The 24,248-nt window shown below is 40.9% G+C and overlaps 1 protein-coding gene across 1 annotated transcript in view; it reads right to left on the bottom strand.

Moving 5' to 3' along the window:
- Positions 1–2,250: 2,250 nt before the first annotated feature.
- The window catches only part of LOC139286195 (receptor-type tyrosine-protein phosphatase beta-like), a 41,257-nt gene continuing 19,259 nt past the window's right edge, over positions 2,251–24,248 (bottom strand). The window contains exons 12-34 of the mRNA XM_070906929.1: positions 23,499–23,762; positions 22,881–23,144; positions 21,856–22,119; positions 21,495–21,764; positions 20,900–21,163; positions 19,471–19,737; positions 18,420–18,710; positions 17,726–18,004; positions 17,350–17,499; positions 16,218–16,494; positions 15,624–15,718; positions 14,564–14,669; positions 14,188–14,265; positions 13,064–13,081; positions 12,888–12,969; positions 7,576–7,666; positions 6,206–6,282; positions 4,764–4,898; positions 4,448–4,570; positions 3,794–3,957; positions 3,286–3,421; positions 2,415–2,535; positions 2,251–2,315 (exon numbers count right to left, since the gene is read on the bottom strand). Coding sequence (XP_070763030.1) covers positions 2,293–2,315; positions 2,415–2,535; positions 3,286–3,421; positions 3,794–3,957; positions 4,448–4,570; positions 4,764–4,898; positions 6,206–6,282; positions 7,576–7,666; positions 12,888–12,969; positions 13,064–13,081; positions 14,188–14,265; positions 14,564–14,669; positions 15,624–15,718; positions 16,218–16,494; positions 17,350–17,499; positions 17,726–18,004; positions 18,420–18,710; positions 19,471–19,737; positions 20,900–21,163; positions 21,495–21,764; positions 21,856–22,119; positions 22,881–23,144; positions 23,499–23,762 — 3,839 coding nt within the window. The 3' untranslated portion in view covers positions 2,251–2,292. The remainder of the gene's footprint in view (positions 2,316–2,414; positions 2,536–3,285; positions 3,422–3,793; positions 3,958–4,447; positions 4,571–4,763; positions 4,899–6,205; positions 6,283–7,575; positions 7,667–12,887; positions 12,970–13,063; positions 13,082–14,187; positions 14,266–14,563; positions 14,670–15,623; positions 15,719–16,217; positions 16,495–17,349; positions 17,500–17,725; positions 18,005–18,419; positions 18,711–19,470; positions 19,738–20,899; positions 21,164–21,494; positions 21,765–21,855; positions 22,120–22,880; positions 23,145–23,498; positions 23,763–24,248) is intronic.

Below are 24,248 nucleotides of genomic sequence, written 5' to 3' on the forward strand. Positions count from 1 at the left end.
TGTGAAGCAGCTCTGATGTGTCCCTAAACGACGCTGGCTAGTAAACCAACAAGCCAGCTAGCGTTAGCCCGCTGCTACACCAGCATATCCTCCATCTTTCCTCTGCGCTGCTAGAGCGCCAAAAAAACAATCACAACTTCTTTCAAATGTGTCTAACGCTCGTGTTTGCGCAAATGAAACAATGAAAAACGGTTTAAATCCATCGGTAGTCCTCCGTGGTTCATTGTGGGGTACGCGGTTCCGTCCAGACGCACTTTTTTCTCGCCGAAAACCAAGTTTGCTGTGGTCGGACCGTGTTTCTGCTGCTAGCCTGTTGGGCTAAATCACTGCAACTTGGCTAAACTTCCGAGAGTTCCAGGGAGCAGCAGTCTCCAATGTGGTGAAGCCCCGCAGCAGTGCGCGTGCGCGAGCCGTGTGGTTTGGGATAGCCGGGGCCTCTCCCAGCGGAGACATAATGAATGACTAACAAAAAGTCATCTGAAAATACATAATTACTTGTTTTATTCAAACACCCACAAATATGCGTCATCATATGTCCCATACACAGTGTCATTTATATAAAGCCAAAGAATAAAGTGTTACACAGAGACATAAATCTGATTACTGTCATGAAGCATTCCTTCGCACTGACTTTACAGTCATGTTGGAGCAGGTAAGCATCGATAATGGATGAATAATCAGATATTTCTACATCTTCTGTGGTGTTTAATGACCTGCTCTCTCATACAACATGAAGTACAGTTAATGCTACTAATAATATCTTACATTTATGATTAACTTTTCACTGATACAAGAACCTGCCTCGACAACATTAATGTGGTGTAATGTAATTTATGAACATTAAAGGCCCTCAGACATATTTTTGGGTTATTTCTCATGAGACATTTCAGTGTGTGCTGTTCCTCTGAGCTCTTCTCATTCGTTTATTTCAATGCCACAATCAGGATTTAACAAAGTTTGAATCTAAATCTGATGACAGCACATGTTAAACTCTTAATAAATAAAACCTTTTCCAAACGTAGCTGTGCTTTTGCTTGTTGTGAAAACACTGTGACCTGGATGGCTTATGGGAGAACGGGTCACTAGGTACAGACACAGAACAGGCCCTGCTTTCCTCCTGGTCATTTTGGATTACTTTACAGTAACACTGTGCAGGTTGACTTCACATAGAAGTGTCATTTCCACTGGGGAATTCAATTTTATGAATCTCATTTTTGTTCCCTTCACTTTTATAGTTTCAGGTTAATTTACTCAGATTAATTTGCTCTGATGTGTTGTGTTGTCCTTGTTTTTGCTTCTCAGGTTACATACAGTACATTCTGCAGTCTTATTGCAGAGGAAGCCTGCAGACACCCCTCAGGGCTGAAAATAGTATCCAACCTTCTCCATATCAGGCAAAATTATATATATATATATATATATATATATATATACACATATTATATTCTATATTATATTCTCACTTATCTATTTCTAAATATGTAGCATGATTATATTTCTATTTCAATTTCAGCTACCAGAAATAATCAAGTGCTGTAACACCAGAGGTTATTAGATTAGATTATTATTTTGTTATACTACCGTTATTCTTACAGAGAGCACAATAACTACAGTAGTTTCATTTGTTATATCTACACGTGTATATACATATACTGTGTGTATATATATACATACAATGTTTAGTGTTTACTCAACTGCAGGATTGTTGTGGAGGATGCAGTTTGTAACAGAAAAACCTCTCTGTATAATGTTTGATATTATAAAATAAAACATTGACTGGACCCCGAAGTCTATAACAGTCTACTCATGCAGACTCATACAGGCTCTGGGCCCCTGGTGGCCTGCAGGGGCCTGTTCAGTAAACCATCCATTCATTATGAATAACTAGAGAGTCTCGCTGCTGCTCAGCTGTTTGTTGACGACACGATGCAGTTTGTCTTTATAGAGACAGCAGATCTCTTCATCATTATCACCATCATCACACAGAGTTTAGAGAAGCATGTGATAGACTTTGTTTTATAATGATTTGTTATAACTGTAGTGTGAAAATATTATATAACACAAACACATGATTTAAAAAGCTGCTGTTGTAGAAATGTTGGATAAAATATATACAAATACACACAGAAAAGATGGATGTACAGTTCTGTTGTCATTATGTTACATAAATAATCATAAAGTTTTTCTCTCTTTGAAAATATCTGATGAATAAAATATAAACATTGATAGAAAAATATAATTGCCATGTTTCCCTGTTGTGCTCAACATATTGCTCAGTAGTCAATACAATCTTTAACGTCTGGTGCACAGCGTCTCTGTGGGAAAAGGATCAATATATAAATATATTTGATGATCAGTTATTGTAACTCTAATGTCTCTGAGTGAGCTGCAGGTGTAGTGTGATGATCACTCACCTCTTTGGGAGTTGTAGTTCACATTTTCATAGACGGGACAGAGGAGGTTCTCCTGCTCACTGCGGAGCTTCCTGGCTCTCAAAACATCCCGAACACACTGATGGAGGTATGCATACTGACACTGAGGAGAAAGGAGAAACTACGTCACATCGACACCGAGGTGGAGAAAACACACACTGTAAAAAGAAACTATTTGTTTTAACTTAAAACTTTAAGTTGACAGATTGACTGAAAGACAAGAACCTCCTTTCGTTTCTCCTCTCTGTGTTTTCTCAACCTCAGTTTTAATGTGACGTAGCTCCTCGGACTACATCACATTAACACTGAATTAATCATCATTTATGACATTTTTTCAATAATTTAAAGTGCTTCTCTTTCTAAATTCATAATGATATATTTCAGTGTTATATTCATGTTTCTGGCTACTGTAACATCTCATAGACTGACATCTACCCACATGAGTCAGCAAAATAATCACTAATCCCAGTCACCTGTTCCTGTCCTCCGAGGGCCCCAACAGGCCCAGATTCACTGGGTGTCTATTGTTTTTGGTCATTTCATTAATTGCACAAGAACTTGAACCACAGCCCTGCAGTGTTAACTATGTTCCTAAATAAAGTGGTGTTTTATCAAAGTACTGTGATAGGGGCCCAACAGAAGGGGCTCCCTAACAGCTGAATCCAGCCATGATGGAACAGTGTCAACATGATGTAAGAAAAGAAAAGATGATAATATCTAATGTTTCAACATCTCTGGACCAGAAGATGATACTGCAGTTTACACAGTTTTGAGTTTGGCTCCTGTACCACTGTAAAGACACATGTAAACACACGTAAACTCCCATAATTCCCTGCTGTCAGTGTTGTCCTACCTCAGTCTGCACCATGTGTGATCGGTGAAGTCGCAGGTCAAAGACAGAGCCGTAGATATCCAGCGTGTCCTTGGTGTCCAGCTGCTGCAGCACTCGATCCAGAACGATGAAGGTCCCTGTACGACCCACACCAGCACTGACACACACACACCAAACTCCAGTTAAAAAACACTGACTTTAACAAGTACAAGTAATGCGCAGGATTCTGTCTCATGAGCAGTTTCGAGCTCCACTTTGTGTCTCTCGTGTATTTTTCAGGTCACTGCTTGGGGTGATGGGGGGCGTGATGGGGAGTGTTTCCGGGTACTTCACAAATGTTTTTGGGTCTATAGAACAGAGTTATTGTATTTTCTGTGTAAAAAGTCAAATCAATTCTGTTGTAATAAACCAGGACCAACAGGAAGTGTGTTAAAGTGACTACATGTCACTTTAATACATGGCATGACAACATGTTACTGACTCTAAAAAGTTCCTCCTTCATGATGGTGTTTGTGTCCTTGTCATGTACCTGCAGTGGACCACGGTGGGTCCAGATCCAGGACTTCTGTTGACATAGTCCCGGACAGTCCGGACGAACTGGATGAGGGACTGAGTGGTTTCTGGGACTCCATGATCTGGCCACACTGTGTAGTGAAACTGACGGACCAGCCGAGTGAAGCTCAGCTGCTCCTCCTGACACACACAAAGACAGCATTATAACATGCAACTGATCTGGGGTCATGGAAACACCACACTTCAGACACAACATGGTGTCTTGAGGGGACTTGGACTCATGACCTCAGTATTTCATACCTGTCCTCTCACTAATGAGAGAGAGAGAGAGAGTAGGAGGAAAGAGAACATATAGCACGTCGTAATAGTAATGGTAATAATTTAATATTAATAGAAGCGATAATAATAATGACAACAATAATAACTGAAGATGAAAGCAATAGAAAAGCTGGTGTTTTACATATTAATGCTTCTTTGTGTGTTTTTGTTGAACACTGTCATTCCTTACAAGTGATTCTTATGGTTGTAAAACAGTTGGTGTGTTAAAGGCGTCTGTTTGTTCTGCTTCAACAAGAGCTTTTTAATAACTAGTTGAATAATGCAATGACTAAACATCAGAGGAAGTTAATAATAAAGAGTCAAACATCACTTGATTATTTTCACGACGTACACTGCAGATGTTGAACTCTCGTATGGTCCACTCAGGAAGAACAGACTCTGACAACATCTGGACGATCAGGTCTCCATAGTACAGAGGGTCCTGATCAAGGGGCCAGTAGTGGTCACACTTCACCTGGACACAGGAAACCAAGAGGAGGACAGTGTGTAACATGTGTGTAACATCTGATCAACTACACCTGGAAAATATAACAACATCTAAAGACAGTTTGTATTTGAAAGTGTTTATTCTTGACTGACTACAAACACTCGTACTGACACGACCTGCTTCAGCAAACTGAATGAAAGGCTAGGTAGCATTGACTCACCCTGCCTTTCTCCACACACTGAGTCACCATCACAATGTTGTGGACGTTCTGCTCCCAAACCATCTTCCAGAAATCATCTTTAGTTCCAGGTAGAGGACCCTGTGTGGCGACGTATTCTCGACGGAAGTTATTCCCCTGAAAACACACAGGAGCAACATTAAAACTTCACACAACATACAAAGAGACCTCCTGTTCTCTCTGTGTTTGTAGGAAACAGTACAGGATGTTACATGGACAACACACAACATGTTATCAACAAAATGGATCCTGGTGGATCACAATTGTGACTCACATCCTTTTGGAGCTGTTCAAAGAAAGTTAAGTTCTAGGCATGTATAACTAAAAATGCACATTATTGAAGTGGATCCATGAAAAAACCTCCAACTGTAACGGTTCATGACAGCAGCCTTGTCAGTTTCTATGAAAACATATCAGATGTGAGTGTAAATGTGTCCTTTCCGTCTCCTCAGACCTGCTGTCTGATAAACTGTTGTGATGCAAATTAAAATATAATTATAAAAATAAACATATAAAGGTTAATGTGAATATCAGAGTGAAAGTTAAAGAGAGAGTAACACAACAGTAACTGAGGTTATATTTACAATTAACAGCTTGTTATTAGCTGAATATGGAGAAATCATCAATCAGTGCCTGATATTTTCATGATCAATCAGTAATCATCAATAAGGAAAAGTGCTTTGAGGAAAAGTAACATGACATACAGGAAATATCATATATATATATATATATATATATATATATATATATATATATATATATATATTAAGATAAATATGTGGCATCTTCACACCAGCTGATCTTTATTAATACATCGGACAAATATTATTAAACTCTCAGAGCTTCATTTTAAACTCTAAACTTTTTAAATAAAAAACTGGCCCCTGTCTCCGTCCCGTCTCCGGCCCCTGTCTCCGGCCCCTGTCTCCGGCCCCTGTCTCTGTACCCTGTCTCCGGCCCCTGTCTCCGTCCCTTGGCTCTGTCCCTTGTCTCTGTCCCCTGTCTCCGTCCCTTGTCTCTGGCCCATATCTCCGGCCCCTGTCTCCGTCCCGTCTCCTTCCCTTGTCTCCATCCCCTGTCTCCGGCCCCTGTCTCCGTCCCTTGTCTCTGTTCCCTGTTTCCGGCCCCTGTCTCCATCCCTTGTCTCTGTCCCCTCATCCCTTTAACCAGCAATACCTTAAGTGAAACTTGGGTTCACTAGCTGGGTTTAAATGTCAGTAAATATGGCTTCAATAAGCAGATATAGGAACTGAAACCATTAGTCAATTAATCACAGAAACATGTTTGTCTAAAACACACTGATACTTAAAGTGAGCGTTAATGCAGTCTGCTCTGTTTATTTACATGATGTAGTTTAACATAAATCCTTGTCACAGGTCACTACACAGTGATGATGATGATGATGATGATGATGATGATCTTACAGGGATGTAGCTAGCGTTGATGTAGTCGGAGCACAGATCATCATCCACGTAGGACAGCTTCACCCTCGTCGAGTCATCTGAACACAGAAACCACAGAGTCAGATACATACAATAATACTACTACTAATAATAACAATAACAATAACAATAACAATAACAATAATGATAATAATAGTCCTTCTTCTCTGCCTTTGAACCTGTGTTCTTCTTCTTCTCGGTGTGTTCTTCTTCTTCTCTGTCTGTTAACCTGTGTTCTTCTTCTTCTCTGTGTTCTTCTTCTTCTCTGCCTGTTAACCTGTATTCTTCTTCTTCTCTGTGTGTTCTTCTTCTTCTCTGTGTGTTCTTCTTCTTCTCTGTCTGTTAACCTGTGTTCTTCTTCTTCTCTGTGTTCTTCTTCTTCTCTGCCTGTTAACCTGTATTCTTCTTCTTCTCTGTGTGTTCTTCTTCTCTGTGTGTTCTTCTTCTTCTCTGCCTTTGAACCTGTGTGTTCTTCTTCTTCTCTGTGTTCTTCTTCTTCTCTGCCTGTTAACCTGTGTGTTCTTCTTCTTCTCTGTGTTGTTCTTCTTCTCTGCCTGTTAACCTGTATTCTTCTTCTTCTTCTGTGTGTTCTTCTTCTCTGCCTTTGAACCTGTTTTCTTCTTCTTCTCTGCCTGTTAACCTGTGTGTTCTTCTTCTCTGTGTTATTCTTCTTCTCTGCCTGTTAACCTGTGTTCTTCTTCTTCTCTGTGTGTTCTTCTTATCTGCCTGTTAACCTGTGTGTTCTTCTTCTTCTCTGCCTGTTAACCTGTGTTCTTCTTCTCTGTGTATTCTTCTTCTCTGTGTCTTCTTCTTATCTGCCTGTTAACCTGTGTGTTCTTCTTCTTCTCTGCCTGTTAACCTGTGTGTTCTTCTTCTCTGTGTGTTATTCTTCTTCTCTGCCTGTTAACCTGTGTGTTCTTCTTCTTCTCTTTGTGTTCTTCTTCTTCTCTGCCTGTTAACCTGTGTGTTCTTCTTGTCTGTGTGTTCTTCTTCTTCTCTGCCTGTTAACCTGTGTGTTCTTCTTCTTCTCTGCCTTTGAACCTGTGTGATCTTCTTCTTCTCTGTGTGTTCCTCTTCTTCTCTGCCTTTGAACCTGTGTGTTCTTCTTCTTCTTCTCTGTGTTCTTCTTCTTCTCTGCCTGTTAACCTGTGTGTTCTTCTTCTCTGTGTGTTCTTCTTCTTCTCTGCCTGTTAACCTGTGTGTTATTCTTCTTCTCTGCCTTTCAACCTGTGTGTTCTTCTTCTTGTCTGTGTGTTCTTCTTCTTCTCTGCCTGTTAACCTGTGTGTTCTTCTTGTCTGTGTGTTCTTCTTCTTCTCTGCCTGTTAACCTGTGTGTTCTGTGTGTCACTCACAGGGCAGGATGTTGTTGTATCGGTTCTTGCCGCGGTTCTCTGACAGCAGAGCAGAGTCCAGCGGCTGATTACGACCAACATCCTTCAGGTCCTGACAGGAAGAAAACAGCAGAGTTAAACAGCTGTTTTCATGCAAACTATCACATTCTGAGATGTTGGATACAAAGTTGTTTTTTTATAAGTATATATATGATATAAATTTCATTTTATTTTATATTTATATAAATGTATACAATCTAGCAAATAATTGGGGTTAAATTCATTATTATACTTCCCGTAATGTTAATATACCAAAGACCTGATACCTTTTGATACATATTATTATGTTATATAAGAAATATAACTTATAATTTATTACAAAGACTTCTGTCTGTTTCTGCTTTATCTCTGATTGGTGATCAGTTTGGAGCATATTTTTAGGAGTTTTATCTCTAAATAAAAACAACTAAATGTTCGAGGTGTTTGAAGGACTTTTTACAGCCTTGAGTATTGTCTGCAGGTTCAACCTCAACCTCAGAATTTATGTAACCTGAGAGGCAAAATCCAGGGCATAAAGGTCACTGACCGCTCCTTGTAAAGTTTAAATGAGAGTTCAGTGAGAACTGAAGGAGACTCTGATGAACATTCTAAAATGAAGCTTCAGACAGTCAAAGGACTCAGTTCAGCCATGTTTTAGTGAATAAATATGGCATTTGTCTCTGTCTATTGAACTTTGAACTGTACTTCAGTTGTAACAAAACTGTTTTGACAATCAGGTTGTTGTTGTTGTCCTCCCTGTTGTGTGTTGTGAACTGTGTTGTGAGTAAGCTAGCCATAGCTAGCTAGCCTAAAACTAAGAAGCAAGCATATACACACACACACACACACACACACACACACACACACACACACATCTATAGCCTACCATTCAAACAAATTTTTATCACAATATTGTCACTAAGTAAATAAACAGAATAACTTAGTGTCTGTAATTAAAAGCCACAGCGTGGAGACGTTGATCAATTCAAGATATTCACCAGGGCCGCGAGCACCCAGGTGACAGAAAATAAATATAAATAGCCCACTGGCATAATATTGGGTTGCTGCTAACTTATTTAGGAAGTCCAAACCTGATTTCAACAAAGAAATCCTTACTGGTTGTTGAATTACACAAAAAGTGCAATAAGATTGATTGAGAAGTAAGCTATGTCTGTCTTGTTGCCTGTCTTGCTGTCTGTCTGTCTGTGTCATATTTAGCAGCCAGCACCACACATTCTTTCTTTTCCCCCAGAATGAGGGTAATTTCTCCCTTTCCGTCAGATTTGGGAATTTGGGGTACTTTTGTTCAAATTTTGGAAAGAATTCCGCTCTCATATTTTTTTATTTTTGACGTTCTGTTAGAAAGTGCAGTTCTATTTCCAGACTGTGGTCACTCAGTCTGAACATCGTCAGGGTCTTTCTCGGGTTCACATCAGTTACTGTGGTCAGGTAGACTGCCACAGCATACTGTCTGATTAGGGCCAAATATGTTTCTAGTTTGTGTTGTGAGCGTGTGACATCATTCCAGTGTGTGATGTATTTCTCTTTTTCTTTAGTTATAATTTGGTGATGGTGTAACTGCTCTGAGGCTGGCTGGGGTTTGTGATGTCAGAAGGTGAAAGGTCAGCCAGCCTCAGAACAGTTGGCTGAGGGGACTCCTCTTTAACTCCTGGCAGCCGAGGGCTTTATAATGGTATTTGACAGATCTTTTTTGAATACTTAGAAGTAAAGTATATGAGCCTAATTCAGCTCTGCATGTGGAGTTTAGGGTTTTTCTTTGTACCCAGGGAATACTTTAATAGAATTCTGCTTGCAGAATTTCAATTGGGTTTTTGTCCCATTTTGCCCAATCATTTTGTAGTAAGGGGCCCCATACCTCACTGCCATACAATGGAATCGATTCTATAACTGATTGAAATATTTTGAGGCATGTTTGAACTGAACTCTTGATGACATAGAAACCAGTTCATTAATATAATATATATTAATATAAGAGGGTGGGGCAGAGGCTGCAGCCTTGCTTCACCCCTCTACCCTGTGGGAAGAAATCTGTGTTCTTCTCCAATTTGTTAATTTCATATATTGATTTAATGATGTCACATCAGTTTAAGAAGAACACTTCATGCCAGACTGAGACAAAAGCTTTCTGGAAATCAACAAAGCATGCACGAACTGTGTCTTTATTTTGATTTACATATTTGTCAGTTAGTGTGTGTAGGATGAACATGTGCTCAGCTGTTCTATAATTTGGAAGGAATCCAATCTGACTTTTGTTTAAGACACTGTGTTCGATGAGGAGGTCTACAATTCTTGAATTTAGAATAACCTCTCCAGGTTACTACTAACACAGGATCAAATTTGTCTCCATTGTCGAAGATGGGTGTGATCAGCCATTCACTCCAGCTTTCAGGGAAATGACCGACACTTAGTACCAAGTTGAATATCTTTTTATCATTTTCTGCTGGTATATTTTAACATTTAATTTACGATGCCATCAGGCCCCCATGCTTTTTTGGTCTGGAGAGCCTTCAATTTGACTTCCAGCTCTGATTCTGTTATTGGGTAATCCAGTGGAGTTTGATAGTTCTTAATAGCTCTTTCAAGATCTTTCAATTGTTCTGAAATCTGCTCTTCAGCTTGATTCTTTTGAGGTTTTCTATAGAGATCAAAATGATCTTCCCATGTATCTCCATTTTGAATGGACTGTTCATTGTAATGTTTATTGGAAAATAAGTTCCAGTTTTCCCAGAATTTGTTTGACCCCAGAGACTCTTCAATTAATTAGTGCCCGAGCTGGAAAGCCCTGCAAGAACCCGATTGGAATTGCTCGGATTCTTCTTATTCTTCCCCCCAATGAATTGCCTTTTTGAGAGCCTAAACATGAAACTGTTATAACTTGACTTCACATACTCGAAAACTCATGAAACTTTGTACACACATCAGATGTGGCACATGATTAAGCCCTGTGTGACAATCATCGTCAGATTTACATGCAATTTGCATGGTGTGGTCTCCTCTTGATATACAGGAACATCACATACAATTAGTGCGTGTTCTCTAGCACTACATAGTGGACACAGGAAGTGACATTCGTCTCCTTTGTGCAACGTCCAATATTCATGAAAATTCCCACCATGGCTGCAGCACTCTCCGACGTGCGCAAGGCTTGCAGCTTTAATTGTAATTGGTTTTGTAGAAATTGTTAGTATTTTGGAAGTTAAAGTTAGCTCCAGTGATGTAACTGTCACCTTCAGTATTAGTGAAGTCTAGCTCCTCACCAGTTTTAGCATTTAAATCTCCAGTGATCTGCACAAATCCCTGGGCCTGCAAATGACAGATCTCTTCTTCTATGGTGGAAAAAAAAGTCCTCATTGAAATATGGAGATTCTATTGGAGGAATATAAATTGCAGATAAATAAGTAATTTTTAGTAGTTTTTTAATTTTCAACCAGATGTGATATTTCTCTGTTTTCATTATTTCTATTGAGTCTGCTAATTCTGACTCAAATCTTATAAACTCTCTATAATTAGGGGGACAACCAGTGGGGGCATCTCCTTTGTACCAAGTCTCCTGCAAAATAATAATATCAACATCATTCACCTTGCCTAAGAAGTCAAGGTTTCTGCTTTTTAAACCAAATAAAAATTATTAAATATTAATTATTTAATAATAATTGTAACTGTAACAGATCAGAAATGTTCTGAACATAAAATACATTTACAATGTGATGATTACATATCATATCCATGGCTGCCTTTGTGTTTGGACAACAAAGTTTTGCCACCTTGTGCCTGGGGAAAAGCCTTTTGTCATCAATGAACTTTCCATTAGACTTGATCAGTTACACAATATCTGCTTTAGCAGTGGGACTATCTGGTCTGATGGGACCATCTGAGTGTGTGGTGTGGCTGCTGGACTCTGGCTGCTCTGGTTGAGAGAGGGGATCATCCTGCTGGGTGTTCTGGAGGGGGACTCGCTGCTGTGTGTTGATCGTGGTCTGTCCTTATTGGCTCAGACTGAGTGAGGGAGGTTATGTGTTTCTTCTAACCATCCAGTGCTATGTCCCTCTCCTTTAGTTGAATCTTGTGGCTCTCTCTCTCCAGCAGAGCTCTCTCCTGTGACTCTCTCTCTCTTGCTGTAGTTCTCTCACCTGTTCTGTCAGAGTGAACAGGTCTTTCTTGTGGCTTTCTCTGTCTTTGAGTAATTGTATGCTGTCTTGCTCTTTTCTCATCTGTTCCATTTATTGTTGTTGTAAGAGCTGTGCTTAGTTTTTGTCTGTCTGATTCAAGACTATTTCCCTGAGCTGCACCAGTTCTACTTCTAACTGGGTGAAGTGTTCATTCAGGTCTGTAAAGGAGGTCTGATGTGGAGGGGTCAGGGTCCGCTCTGTGTCATCATGGTGCTCCTCCTCAGTTGGAATGCTAAAGACAGTTGGAGGGTCTGTTTCACTGGTATCAGGCTGGAGTTCCATAGGAGAGGTGTTTTCTCTCTCTACCAGAGATTTAAGTGAAACTGTTCTGGAAAGGCTTAAGATATCCCTGTACAATGACTTCACCACTTCTATAAACATTATGTTGTTAGAGTCCTAACCTAGGCTGTTCCTTCAGAGGCATCTGTTTGAATGTGTCATTTTTGATGTCTGGTGGGTAGTATATGTTGATGGTGTCGCTCATGCTGTGCTCTGGGCAGTGAGGGAGGGTTGGCTGCTGTTTTGAGTGGCTCAATGGTCAGGTTTTTTTGAATAAATGCCTGCTTTCCAACTGCTACTGTTAGCATCCACTGCTAGCTTTCAACTGTCACAGCTTGGGGTTCCAAATGTCACTGATTGACCTCACCTCAAATGGCTTATTAAGTTATTCTTGGTAGTTTATTTGTAACAATTGAACAAACAACTATGATTTAAGGTTTTCAACAGTCCGGATGTGTCCTTTCTTCTATTAGTTATATGTAGACCTACTCATTCCCTTTTGAGGATCTGTTGTTTGTTGATTTTCCTCCTGCTAGCTTTGGTCAAACTTTCTTGTTTTCTCTTGTTTTTCCTCTTGTACAGTTTGACTGTCCTGTTGTCCCTGATCTTGTCTTTAAGTTGTTCTTCTCAATTTAAAATGACAAAAATACATTCAAATCTAGGAGCTCATGTAGTACATGTCTTCCCTGTTTTGGAATTCTCTCTGTCTTGTTCTGTCTGTCTTGTCTTCTGTCTGTCTGTCTTGTCTTCTTTCTTGTTGTCTGTCTTGCTGTCTGTCTGTCTGTGAACTGTTTCCTTAGAAACTGTCTATGGATGCTGACTGACCTCATACTCCTGTGACAGCAGGTAGTTGGAGTCGGCCTGCAGTTTGTTGTAGTGACACTCAAAGTTCAGGATCTTGATGGGACTGAAGGACGCAAACAAACTGTTTTAATAAGAAGAGAAAGGTTGAAAGATCAAAGACAAAGCTGAGAAACAGAGGAGATGTATGGAGATCTCACCTGAAGATTCTTCGGTTGCTGAGAAATAAAAGGACAGACGTTGGTGGTTAAACATGTTGATGAATAATCAGACAACAGAGGACACACCTCATATCTGTTGATCTATTTACAGCCACGCAGCGATTAAAGCTGCAAACACAAAGAAGCACAAACTGTCTGAGCCTGCAGGGAGAAAGGAGTGGTGTTCCTCTGCATCACGGTGACTGTCATTAATCTCATTAATGTCTCCACTCAGCTGCTCTGTCAACAAAATCTATCCAAACTGATGAATAATCACCTTCTGTTGTTTATCTTTATTTTTTATTTATTGCATAATACCATCTTGTTTTTACTGGCAGTTATTATTTGAGCAAGTACTACTAGTAGAAGAAGTATTAGTATTGATTGATTAATTGATTTTATTTATGGATTATCAGACACAAACAAAAATCCAAAGAATAACATGTTAAAGTGAAAACACATATTTTAATGCAGCCTCTGTTGTTCTACTCTGAGCTGTACTGGCAGCAGACCTGCCCTTCTGAATTCATCACTTCCAACATGAGTTTGAGGGGAAGCATTTAATAAATACCGAATAATATTATGTTGCATCACCTGCAGTTTGTTTTTAAGTTCAACTGTCAATCCACTGTACCAAGCAGAACATGACAGTGATCAATGACGACACGAGAAGTTTCTTCACAGAAAAGTCGAGAAGCCGTTGCATTAGCATTAGAATTAGTGTAGCAGTAAAGTAGTATTACTACTATTGGTGTTAGTCTCAGTAAGTATCGGTATTAGTGTAAGTATTAGTATTAGTAGTCTATAGGTAGTAGTAGTAGCAGTAGCAAAGTCATATTACAGTGTAAGTATTAGTCTCAGTTTTAGGTCAGGCCGGCGCCTTGCAGGGCAGCTCCACCGGCATCAGTGTATGTGTGTGTGTGAGTGTGTGTGTGTGTGTGTGTGTGAATGAGAGGCAACATTGTAAAGCATCCGTTAAGGTAGAAAAGCGCTATATAAATGCAGGCCATTTACCATTAGTAGCAGTAATAGTAGTAGTAACGGTAGTAGTAGTAGTAGCAGTAATAGTAGTAGTAATGGTAGTAGTAGCAGTAGTAGTAACAGTAGTAGTAATATTTTCTTACCCTCTGACCCCCACATGAACTCCTGATGTTGGCCCCTCTCTCCTCACACTCATCCTGACTGTCACTCTCTCCTCAACACTGAAACACATGACGGAGTTATTACCTGTTATTTATCCAGGTGAGGAGGGTGGAGCAGACAGTTTACCTGCAGACAGTTTACCTGCACTGTTGTCCAATCAGAGCCTCAAACCCACACCACACTTTATGTATACACAGTATACACTATATACATATATATATATGAATGTATATATAGTGTATGTGTGTGCATATTAAAATGACTTATTTTAACATGTCTGTTCATTTTGTCTTTAATATTATAGCTATATTTAAAATATTAGACTGTGTAACTTGCAGCCCCTCAGTAGATACTCACACTTTGCGAGCCTTTTGTCTGCAGACGAGCAGAGCTGTGACTCCCACCAACATGACAATGAGGAACATGCCGGCACTGATGCCTTCGATCACACCGCTTAGAGGCTCTGCGGGAGGACAAACTACTGTCACACACATTCAGTCATCAAAGGGCCTTTAACTTCTCTAACTGTTTCAGCACGGCCTTCAGTCTTCAGCATGAAGAGAACTGCTTCAGTCCTTGTCACAAGTTACTAACTTCTTAACTAAGACTAATGGACGATGAACAGAAGTATAATATCTGAGTCTGATGTTACATTCTCATCTAAAACCGAGACAGGAGAAACAGGTTAAAATGGTGAGTGAGGTTACAAAAGCAAACTAACAAACAGTCAGACTCATTAGAGACTGTTCATGGTTTTATGCTGCAGACAGTTGGATGCACTTTATTAATGATCCTTTTACATTTAAGTTATTGTTAAACCTCTTGGTCACAAACAGCTTCTACAACAATCAGGGCTCTTATGATAATATATAATGCTGCAATTCAAGGTTTGGACAGGAAGCTGATCTCACCATTGCCATGTTCTTAAGGAATTAAATATGTTAAGTTTAATATACAAATTTAATGATATTAAACTAAACAAAAAATGAGAACAATATAAATAAATAAGCAGGTGTTCTCAGGTGTTCAGTGAGCTGGTGGCTCCGTGAACTGATCAACATGTGAACTCCTCACATACAAAACACAACATGGATCATGACTGGGATCAGTTTCAACTCCAGTTTGTCTCATTGTTTGTGTTTTGTGCTATTATTAGAGCTTTGTGTATTTTAAAGGCCCACCAGGGAGCAGTAGAGCGAACTAGTTTAAACTGTAAATACTGTGATATGTGGCATTACTTCATATATATACTCCTGTAAATATAAACATCAAATAAATAAAACCAATTTCTTCAATCTTCACTTGTCTTTCTCCTACAAAGGTCAAACATCTTAAACGTGTTTAAACAAATGTATATGATGTGATGATATTTTAGCTATAGATGATATTTTGACTATAGATGATATTTTCTGCTCACCAGCCTCGGTGACCACAGGTAGCGACAGGTACGTATCGGTGAAGAGAGGAGACCTCTCTTCATCAAACAGCTGAGTGAAAGCTCGAACACTGAGTCTGTAGACACAAATACAGGGCACAAAGTTTCATTTACTTTAACATTACTGCATCAATATTTGATATGATTAACATTTGAGTCAAGCAACAACACATGTCATTAAGTCAGATATTCTGCCCCTCAAGTTCTCAAGTTCTCTTCATCATCTCTCTGAGAAAATGAATAAAGAGAAAAGTAGAGTTTTCCTGAAACTCTTTAACTTAATACAAATAATATTTACATATTTATACTGATTTTCCTTTTTCTAGCTCTGACATTTCCCATCCTTTCTAATATAAATGCAGACAGCTTCTTCTGCATGTGACTGAAATAGAAACCTCCACTGTTCAACACCTTGAGAACAGCACCATGTTAATACAACTTATAAGTTCTCAAATTCAAAGGACAGTTCGTTTTCACAGTTAATACATTAACTGCTGAGAGGAACTCAATAAATGCAGATAAATGTAGGAGCAACAGAACGGTGCTAGTTAATGGTAATAATACTTAGTTCAGTACCTGTAGGCAGTTTTAGGTTTCAATGGTCCATCACAGAACAGGTTCAGGTCTCTGCTGGTCTCTGGACCCAGGTCTGAGTCTCTGTGGTCACAGGAGCCTCCCAGTGAGTCCATCCCGGTCCCCACACTCATCTCAAAGCTGTGTGAGCTGCTGTCAGGGCCCTCGGTGCAGTGACTGGGGAAGTAACTGGTCTGGTAGGATTTAATGGAGCTGTTGGATTTATAGTCGAGGTAGGAAGGCAGCGGGTGCTGCTGCTCCGGCTGCATGTCACCAAATCCTTCAAGTATCAAAGGGCAGAAACAAACAGGAGACAGGAGAAGAAATGAATACGTTGAACAAAACAGAACAACGTTGTCATCTCTACCAGAATCATTTCATCATTTTCAAATAATGAATGAAGCACTCATGTTGTGTGAGTTGATCATTAATTATTGATTACTACACACACACACACACACCTCACTATCACCACTGATAGTGCCCACTTGGTATTTCTATTCAATTTACATTTTTAAATACATTCACTCAAACACTATATTCTCTCACCGTTTGTTGAGGTGCGTTGCATATCCACACCACCATCTCCCATCATAAAGTTTGGTTGGCAAAACAGGGACGGAACATGTTAAATAGCATGTTCTCACACACTTTCATGGTCACGTGAACGGCATAATTATGTTTGTTGTTTTGGTTGAAAGAAGATGTTCGTGAAAGTATAGATAATCCATATTTAAAATATATTTGGGTTTAAGAAGCTCTACATGTTTTATCTGGTAGGAAAATGTGTTCATTGTTTTTTCTTCAGTCTAAGAGGGGCTGTCCTGGCTCTGGAGGAGTCAGCTTGGTTACAGAGAAGGTGACATCTATTGAACTTCAGATTGCGTATTGGATTGTATTTTTCTGAAATATCCTAGTTTCCTAGTTAGCTTTTGTAATATTTTGTAATCTTGTATATAGAGTATTTTGTTTTTCTGCTTTTCATCTGTAAATATTCTCACTGTGTGCACCGCTATAAGAAATCACACCATCATAATAATTACATTATTACAGGAGCGGATGCAGGTCTGGAGTCTGGTTCCGCCTGCTGACATTCAATCAATGAGAAGATGCTTTGCTGTTATGACATCATTACCTTCAGACTCCGTCACCACCACAGTGAAGAACTTAATGGCTCCGTTGACATCACTGAACCAGCTGCAGTTAAATTTGAAGAAGATGGAGGACTTGGTGACCACAGTGGACCTGTCACTGACCCGGGTACTGGGGGGAGGTGGCGGAGGACCTGGAGGAGTCATGTCAGGATGTTTTAGAAAGTTAATTTATCTTAAGACCATCCAGATTTTTTTGTTAAACTTCAGCAGAGCAAGTGAGAACAGAACAAAGTCTCTTCCCGTTATTTACTGATCACGAAGACATGAGTCCTCACCTAAACTTGACCAGACACAAATCCTAACAGCTCCCATTTTCTGTCCTGTATGGCTTTGTGTATGAGAACATGTTAACCTTACGGTCGATCATGGTGACCACGCTGTCCTGAGCCTCATCGCTGGTTGTCTGGTCCGAGATCACCTTCACAGAGACGGTGTAGCGTTTGTGGGGCTCCAGCTGGGTTATGAGGTAGGCTGTGGAGTCTCGGCCAGTGCGTCGGGAGTAGACCAGGATCTGGGAGTCCTGGTGGAGACACTCGATGGTGTAGGAGTCATAGTCGGATTCCGGGGGCCCCCAGGAGCAGGAGATAGCAGTGGAGCTCTGAGGACGACAGTGGAGGCTATGGACTCGCTCCGGCTCTACAGCAAGACACAACAACAGATAAATCTTAATATTCTCAGTGATATGTGAATATATATTAAAATCAAAATATAGCTCAGTTTTTAAATTATTCGGAAACAACAAGATTTCAGATTTTTTACACACTGAAAGGTATCAGACTGAAGATACAAGATCATTAATATTGATCTGTATTTTTATTCTTTATGTTACTTTAGTTTAATTCATAGGAAGTATGCTAAAATTAACCAAATGAAGCTGAACTCCAGAGGAAACTCTTTCAATATAAATATGGACATGTGATCAATATTTCATGTGATCAACATGTGACATGGGCATGTGAGTGGACAGGACTGATGTTTCAGATGGTTGTTTGTCCTGAATTACCCTTTGACGATCAAATACTTTAAATTGAAGTGAAGTGCTGCCACCTACTGGTCCGGATGCTGTTGTGGATGGGTGTGCTGTAGGTGGGCGTGGCCCCGGGCTCTAAGGCCCCGCTGACGCTGCAGAGGCTGAAGGTGTAGAGTCGTCCAGGGAACATCCCTCTCAGGATGCGGCTGCCGGAGGTGCGGCTGTGATACGGGTTGATGACGGACAGCCGGTCGCGAGGAGTCCACTGCAGGTCGAAGTCATTGTAGTCGGAGCCGACGGGGTCGCTCCAGGTGATCTCCAGGGAGGTGTTGGTGACCCCCCTGAACAGGAAGGAGGTGGGAGGTCGGGGAGCTGAGGAGGAAATGTGCAGTGGAAATATAATGTTAGCTTTTTAAATAATCTCTGATAGAAATCATCATACCGTTTCCGTTGTGTTCAAGTATAGACTTAGACTTTATTCATCCCACAGCGGGGAAATTTACAAGTCACAGCAGCAAAGACAGAAAGGTGCAGAATATGTTGTTTTTGCATTAATGTTTCAACTGGACTAAAACTTTTTTTCTGTGTGATCGCATGGCAGCTGGTTGAAAAACATGAATAAAGAGGTTTGTGTTTAGAAGGGCATGTTTTCACCAAATAAAGTGACTCCTTATGGAATATTATGAGCTCAGTTTCAACTAAATGAGAATTCTCTGGATTTACAGAGTAGTGAAAAGTGAAAACCAGAGTTACTTCTGTCTAAATGCAGTTGTAGATGTTCAGACACTTTTTTACATACACACAATTCACAGTAAAGAAATATGATCATTTATTTATTTTTTGCTCTGGCCAGTTATGTTCAGAGGGTCCTTTCAGCTGACAAAGCTGAGCTGTGTGTTTGTATTTGGTGATTCACAGGATGTCCTAATGAACCTCCACACTTCTGGACACTGTGATATTTACAGGAAATACATCATCAGCATATTGGAACACACCCCAAACCAAATCAAACCTGCCCCTGATCTATTTCCCTGTTTGTATTTAACTTCATGTCTCGAACTTCCATGATATTCCAGAAGTTCCAGGACCATTAATAACTATTATTAATAATAATACATGATGTGTGTCTCACCAGTCCTGCCCAGTGTGCCGGCTCTGTTGCTCAGCTCTCCGCTCAGACTCAGCACCTCAACTTGGTACAGTCGACCAGGTACTAGGTCTGAGAAGACGAACTCGGTGACCTGTGACCCCAGGTGCTGCTCGGCCTGCTGAGAGCCGTCTGGGTTGTAGAGAGTCAGCAGGTAACCGCTCAGATCACCACCGCCCCAATTCCAGTTCACCCACAGAGCATAAGACTGGTTTCCACTGTGAGCCTTCAGAGACACCACCGCTGCTGGGACTGAAGACGAGAGCTTCTTTACAAACTGATACAACCTGTAAGTCCAAACTGTGGAAATACTGCTGCAGATTTGTCAACTTTAGTGAGAAAGTGATTATATAATAACTAATAACTAATAATATATCTATTTAATCAGTTAGTTATATTGATGTGTTGTACCAGAATTATAATATCTAATATGCACTGCATAACAATAATAATAATAATAAAGTACATAAAACTGAAATTATAAAACAGTAATAACAACATGAGATGATAACATGAGGTTCTTTAAGAGTTATAAAATAATGATAATTCCCAGATAATTTGAATAAATGTTGTAAAAATGCAGATGAACAACAGGTGATTTATTATTACACTTCCATAAAGACGGGGGACTCACAGGAAACTAAAAACAGAATCTGAACAGCAGAGGTGGAGATATTTCCCATGATGCAACCAAGAGCTTCTGGCCTTTCCTCTTAGACCCTAAACTCCAGTTTGTAATGCAGCTGAGGACTGAGTCTGTTACAGACAAATCTGAGGCATCTTCACTGCAGAATCTCACTGAACACATTAATAGTGTAGATGTGAAGGTCGTCTGCGTGAATCTTTCAGTCTCTAAACGCATTAATAATCACACAGACTTTGTTTCTGCCCGGACAGAGACCAAACCACAGGCAGACAGCAGTCTGCAGTACTCATGAGAATCTAATGGAGATTAATCAAAGTGAAACTGGAGCTGATAACAGCACAGATCAGAAAAGACATCTAACTGTCTGTTAAAACTGGGCCAAAGTTCATAGAAAATTTTTAGTGCTTCAGATTATAAAGTTTACTTCAACAGCATGTTGATGGTTAACAGTTTCTACATGATCTCCTCCTCGTATTTCCTGGTAAAAGCACTTAAATGGAATCTTTTACTTCCACCTTCAACCCAAATCTGTCTATAGATTTATAGTCTCCAAGCTCAAGCTGAGGTAACCCTGATGACGTCACTATGAAATCATGACATCATCATCATCAGACTTGACACATACTGTATGTCACAAACATGCTTTCACAGGCTGAGTCGGCTCCTTGTGACCAGAAAACTGACCTTATAGCCGTAAAATAAGTGGAGTTTCCCTTTAACAGACTTTTTAAGGACTTGTGACCCCCCCTCACCTGTCCCCTACCTCACCTGTCCTGGCCCAGATGGATGATTGGTTGCTCTGCTCCCCACTGTGGGTCACTACCACCATCTTGTATGGAGCTCCAGGTCTGAGATCCTGGAAGGAGCACTGCTGACTGCTGGACTGGCCGTGTCGTTTCTCCTGCAGCAAGTCGTCACTTTTATACAAGAAGATCTCATAAAGGTCAAAGTCTCCCTCTGGTGGAGACCAGTGGAAGGACAGACTGGTGGTGGTGGTGGTTTTAATGGACAGATCAGTGACAGCTGCAGGACCTGACAAGAGGAGGAAGGGGGGGGTCCTGATGAGTGACTGAGTTTTAACCATCACTTTGTTCTTTACTTATTCAGTGAGACAGAGAAACCTCCGACTGCTAACACTCAGGTTAAAGGAGCTGTTGTGACTGTTGTGTTTAGAGCTGACATGTAGGATTTTACGTTATGTTGTCTCAACCTCATCCGCCTATGTAGTACGCGCTCAACCCGGTGAGCTACCAGGGCGCCCCTGCTATCTCTTTTCTAACTAACACTAACACTCCCTCGTAGACAAGCACAATACAACAGACGGACAAGCTACCCTGTTTGAATCAGAAACAGGAAGTCTTACGTGTCCGAGCCTCTAAGCTGACTCCCAGGCTGTAGACCCCCCCACTGGTGGTCTGGACTAGGACTCGGTACTTCTTTCCTGGGGAGAGGCCATCAAACCTGTACCTGGTATGTCCGGAGGGCTGAGAGGAGTTAGTCACCAGGCTGCCTCTTTCATCCAGAAGCTGAAGGACATATCCATCAGACACACCCAGAGCCTCCTGCCAGCTCACCTGCAGGCTGCAGGTGGAGTGGAGGTCCTCCACCTGGAAACCTGACACTGCTGAGGGCACTGAACACACATTCACAAGGATTATATCATGTATTATATAATAAAAGTAAAAGTACACAAGTATTATCAGCTTTGAGTTGTATTGTCTGACCTGTGCGTCCGGTGGCCGTGTTGTTGTTCATCAGCTCTCCGCTGACAGACTGAACCGTCACACTGTACGTCTGTCCCGGCTGCAGAGAACCGAACGTCACCTCGTTCTGGTGTTTGAAGACGGGTCGGACGTCCAGCCGTCTGTTCTGTCTGTACAGAAACACTGAGTATCCATCCACATCGCCCTGGCCAGGAGTCCAGCTCACCTTCAGATTGCTGCTGTCTCCACTGTTAGTGACGTGGATGTTCTTCACTTTACTGGGAACTGAGGAGGGAAGAGACACTAGATTAAAGAGCTCTTTAAAGAGATCGTTTCTGTATCTACTGCAGGAGCAGCTGGTTCCGTTTTAATGATCTCAGTATTCCTCAGCATATAAAAATACATTATATACACACATACAGCCAAACATGTACAACAACTTAACTGATACCTTTTCAAGCGGATAATTGGACTCCCTCCAAAATCATTGTCACCTAACATTGGGCCTCATGGAAGAACATTTCCATATTCTTCCCCTAAACCTCATAAATCACTTATTTTGGCCTAATGAGGAGGTGCACATTCATTAGCATAATCAACAGCCCTAAATTGCTTATATATATATGTGTGTGTGTGTGTGTGTGTGTGTGTGTATATATATAGTTATTCTTTGTTTGTGGGAAAGTTTGATTCACAAAATGTTACCTGCAGTCAGAAATCAGCAGACATCAGCAAATATTGAACGCTAAGCTGTTAGACGACGTGTCACCAGCTTTACATATGTTTTACTACTAATACTCCACAGGGAGCTTTAAGTTTATTTTAGAGGATTTCTGTAACATTTACACTTTCAGACTTAAGCATCATGATTTCAGGTCAAATAATAAGTCTGCTCATGATTCGTACGACAACAGAACATGACACTTGAGAACTAAAATCTGTTAGTAGACGTGATTCTTGCATGAGGCCCAGTGTCTATTCAGAAAATGAAAGTTTTACTTTAGGAAACACCAGTAATATTTCCACCTCATCACGGTGAGTCTGACCTGTGCGGCCCTCTATGAACTGGGCCCTCTGGTTGGGGCCACTGAAGGTGGAGACCAAGATCTTATAGAGCCGTCCGGGTGTGAGCGATGACAGGACACACTCTCCCACGCCGCTGCCCAGAGTTATCGGAGGAAACACTTTCATGTCGTTGAATAGCAGCTGCACCTCGTAGTGATCCATGTCACCCGGAGCAGCTGACCACATCACCCGCAGGTCCTCAGTACTCTGACCAGCCAGAGTCAGGGCCCGGACCGCTGCCGGGACTGCAGGATGGACAGGAGAGGAACTGTTAGTCTGTCTGCAGGAGATCTTGGACAACTGATCCGGTTCTGGGAATCAGAGACTGGACTCCTTTGGGTTTATTTTCATGGTCAGTGTGACTCACAGAGAGATTTTCTTTGTGTGAATTCTGGGATTTTGTACATAAGGAGGTTCAGATGTACAGTGACCAACCTGGAGACAATATGAATCCAGAAACCTCCGAGCTGAGCTGAGAACAGCTGAGGCTGCTGAAGTGAAGCAGTTCTGGTTCAGGTGACCAACATGCGGAAAACCTTTACATGTTCTGCCCAACTAGTGTTTGTGTATCAGTGTCAGAGGGGTCAAAGGTCACTCACAGGTCCTGCCGTAGGTGGAAGCGCTGGTTTCGTATTTCCCGCTCCAGGTGCTCACCAGCACCGTGTAGAGTCTGCCAGGCACGAGGCCGTTAAACACACACTCGTTCTGCGTCTTCAGAACCGTCTTGTTCTGCAGGAACATGTTGTTGTGTTTGATGAACACCTGGTAGAAGTCAAAGTCTCCGGCAGCGTGACGCCAGTACACCTTCAGGTAGTCGTCCCGAGCAGCGTGGGTCGCTGTCGGGTTCTGGACCTTCGACGGTTCTGAATGAATTAATAATATTGTGTCATGAACACAACGTCACCACAAATTCATATTAAGAAGAACAACACTATAAAAAGACAACTGTCACGATCAAATCTGTTTCATAGAATAGAATAAACTAGTTAAATCCTCCATCTTTAGAAACAACAAGAACAAACTTAAACATCCAAATGAATCATCTGTGAATATTTCAGGATTTCTTCAAGTCATGGAGGGTTTCATATTAACTGGCTCCCAGTGTGTTTCATAATAGATTTGAAGATCTTATTGATTATGTTCTCTGTTTAATCTCTGACCTCCTAGTACCACATGAGCCTGGATACAGTTTGAGGTCTTTATCTGCTCCACACAGTTCAGGTCAGGACCTCGAGGCTCTGGAACAACCTGTCTGACGTTACCTGAGTTAGTTACAACCCCCCTATTATGTTTGCAAAGGGTTTACACCAGTGATACTCAACTTATGGCCCGCAGGCCAGATAGGTGCC

The sequence above is a fragment of the Enoplosus armatus genome, chromosome 6 (assembly GCF_043641665.1).
Source record: "Enoplosus armatus isolate fEnoArm2 chromosome 6, fEnoArm2.hap1, whole genome shotgun sequence".
NCBI classification, from domain to species: domain Eukaryota; kingdom Metazoa; phylum Chordata; class Actinopteri; order Centrarchiformes; family Enoplosidae; genus Enoplosus; species Enoplosus armatus.